The sequence below is a fragment of the Austrofundulus limnaeus genome, unplaced genomic scaffold (assembly GCF_001266775.1).
Source record: "Austrofundulus limnaeus strain Quisiro unplaced genomic scaffold, Austrofundulus_limnaeus-1.0 Scaffold206, whole genome shotgun sequence".
NCBI classification, from domain to species: domain Eukaryota; kingdom Metazoa; phylum Chordata; class Actinopteri; order Cyprinodontiformes; family Rivulidae; genus Austrofundulus; species Austrofundulus limnaeus.
In genome coordinates this window covers 506,798-509,944 of record NW_013952608.1, presented here as the reverse complement: position 1 = coordinate 509,944, position 3,147 = coordinate 506,798, and the positions used below count along the sequence as shown (strand labels likewise).

Sequence of the window (3,147 nt, the reverse complement as noted above, 5' to 3'; positions counted from 1 at the left end):
ATATTATATTATATTATTATAATACCTTCCACTTTGCCTACACTTATAAGTGAATTGAATATTTTCAATGTGTCTTAGAGATATATTTACATTTCTCTTTAGCTTTTAAACATTTTTTTAAATTAACATTGTAGTTTCACTTATGAGCACTGGCTTCATAAGAGCCCCAAAAATGTCTGTGTTTGAAATATTAGTTAGAATGTTAAAAAAAATCATATGTAACATTTTGCTCTGACGCAACAAATCTATATTTGTCGTTTTGTTAATTCTTTTTCGTTAGATCCATTTTTTAATTATTATTTTTGTTTGTTCTGGTTCCATGCTATCATTTGTATCTACAGAATGTGTAGTATGGACATTTTTTTTAACTCACTAATTTCTTTTTTGACMTTTGGTTAGTCTGGCTTGGTTTTTGTGCTCTTTGGTGCCAGGTTAGATGAAGTGATTTGTGGATTAAATCTAGTTGTCGTTGTCTTGTAGGTACCCCGTCTGGAGCTCTAGCTTCCTACTCTAGTGGCGGAGGTTACTCATCTTCTCTCTCCCTCTCGCAGGGTGGAGGTACTTTCTCATTTTATTTTCTCCATCATATGTCTATTGTTTTCTGTCCTGTCACATATCATGTCCTACTTGGGTCGTCCAACCCCTCTGGACAAAACTTCTCACATCAACATCCTCAGTAGCTGCAGGAAAATATTAAACAAAGTCTAACTTTGAAATTGAATAAATATAATGCTTTTGATTGTTTTTTTCCTCTTAACTGGAAGCTAATTGATTATTTAAAGATAAGTGTTTTGTAGATGCAAAATAATAATCAGGTCTTCACAGTCCTGGCTTAGATGAAACAAAATGCTGAAAACTGGAAAAAKATTGTAGTTTGTAGTTTTTGTTATATTGAAATCAGTCAGTTAAAATTTAGCAGATTTTGTCTGCAGTTTGCATTGTTTTGTGTTCAGGTTTGATTCTGACCTGTTTTATTCTTCTCCTGCTGACAGGAGCCATCAGCCCGCTGAGCGCTGCAGCGGCGGCGGCAGCAGCTGCAGGTCGTGTCGCCCTGTCCGGGTCCGGAGTGTCGGGGGTCCTGCTGGCGTCCAACCTAAATGAAGAGGTAAAGTTACCCCAAAGAAAACTAAACAAGTTTTCAGTTTTAWTGATTCATCCTTGTGAATCTTTGAGTGGGTGTGTGGTTGGATGTGTGCTGTGTTCAATTTACAGCAGGTTATTTATTTATTTATTTACAGATTCTATTTATTCTTTAAAATATGAATCTTCCACCTACGGTGCATTAAGGCTGGAATAGTTCAGATTAGTCACAGGATGMCTGTCAGTCATAACCAGATTTAAAATAATAAATTGTTTTTAAGCCTAATATTATTCTAATAGCAGATTGTTATAACTTGCATAATGTATTCCGACATCATTTGACAAGTATTTAATTTAAAATGGATACTTTTATTTTTTAAAAATATTTCAAAAGGCAGTTTTTAATTAAATTTCAGTGTTTTCTGTTCTTGTTTAGTTTCTAAAATCTTTTATTTCTAACTCTGAGAATGCATCAGACTTGTCATTTCTGTACATAATGATAGTTTGTGAGGCTGTGCATGTGTTTACTGCTGTAGTTGATTTCTTTTTTAATTTAAATGGTTTTTCCTATCGTTGAACTGTCGCATGTTTTAAACGCTGACGTCCTTTCATCCATTTTTTTTAGTCTGATTCTAAAACTTTGGAAGCCTTGTCCTTATTTCTGTACCAACAACTTAAATGTGTTTGTGTTTTTATCTGTTGTTAATCTGTCAATGTTGTTGAATTTTTATTATTTTTTTACTATAAATGTGCAAAAACTCTATAACCTATAACTCTACAGCTACAGCATCTGTTGCCTTTTCTTGTCTTCATCTTTTCTCTCTTTTTCTGTTTGTTCGTCTCTGATGAGAAGATAAGATCGCAGTGCAAGAGTTGTCTTTTGGCTGTTTCAAACCACCTCGTTTGTTTGTTTGTTTTGTTTGTTTGTGATTTGTTAGCTTGATATCAGCAGATATTTAGGAGTGCTGTGCAGAGAGACATTGAAACGAAGAAGTATGTTTTCAGCTAAAGATAACTGAGCAAACAATGTTCTTGGTCCTGTTATAGTTTGTAAAACAACAGAGCCAATAGTATTAATACTTCAGATACCAGAGCTGAGGATTAATCTTCTTTAAAAAAATCTTGACTACATAAAAATTCTCACATTTTTAAATTGTGAAATGTACAAAACAATATGAGCAGTCGGTCTGAACTGTGCCAGTAAGTCTTGTATCAGAGTCAATGATCTGCAGACAGGTTGTGCAGAACTGATGAACTTTAAATGGACAGATTTATACCGGTGTTCACAAGGAGGGTGGCCCGCCCCCCTAACAGAACCAGCCGCCCCACCTTAATGGCTTCCAAATGTTTTCTAATGTTCTACCACAGTAAGCTTCAATATTTTCTCATATATAACTGAAATATTGAATCGCGGGAAATAAATCCTCATATTTACTCCCTCCAGCTGTACCCTGTGCATTGCAAAGCATATAACAACAACCGTAGTTTTATTTTTCACACTGGAGTCAGAGGAGGAAAAATTATTACTTATTTGTTGACTTCAGAAATGAAAAGATGTGGGTGTTTGCCTCCTTCTAAGTCCATGAGGCTAGTTTATAGAGGTGCACAAATTTCCTTAATTTTGGGAGATCAGAGATCTGCTGATACTTAGATAAGATCAGTGGAAAAGATCTTCTCATCTTCCTCCACAAAGGTCTGAAAATCAGCCACTGTCCTCTTTTGCTCTGCTGTCAGCTCTACCTAACAAGTTACAACAAATTTGTATTGTTTCAAGGGTATTTAATGCTTTTCAATGATATAAGCGTGGAGCATTACAGATATATTGTGACCTTATTAAATCTGACAGTTTAAAAAAATTGGCATCAGCCAAAATCTAAATCACATGTCGAACACAAGGCCCGGCCCGCGGGTGACTCCCGTGTGGCCCCCCGGGGGGGGGATTTAATCTTATATCAATGGTAAACTTTAACTTTATGGTTAAATGCAACAAAATTGATTTAATTAAAATAAATGAAATAAAAATAAATCAAAAAATCCTGTCCCTGAGCTGTTGGCTTGAAGTAACTG

At 35.2% G+C, this 3,147-nt stretch overlaps 1 protein-coding gene across 1 annotated transcript in view; it reads left to right on the top strand.

Moving 5' to 3' along the window:
- The window catches only part of ptbp2b (polypyrimidine tract binding protein 2b), a gene marked incomplete in the record, with an annotated part of 18,966 nt that overhangs the window by 6,938 nt on the left and 8,881 nt on the right, over nucleotides 1-3,147 (top strand). The window contains 2 exon segments of the mRNA XM_014018963.1: nucleotides 481-558; nucleotides 993-1,105. Of these exon segments, the coding sequence (XP_013874417.1) occupies nucleotides 481-558; nucleotides 993-1,105 (191 nt within the window).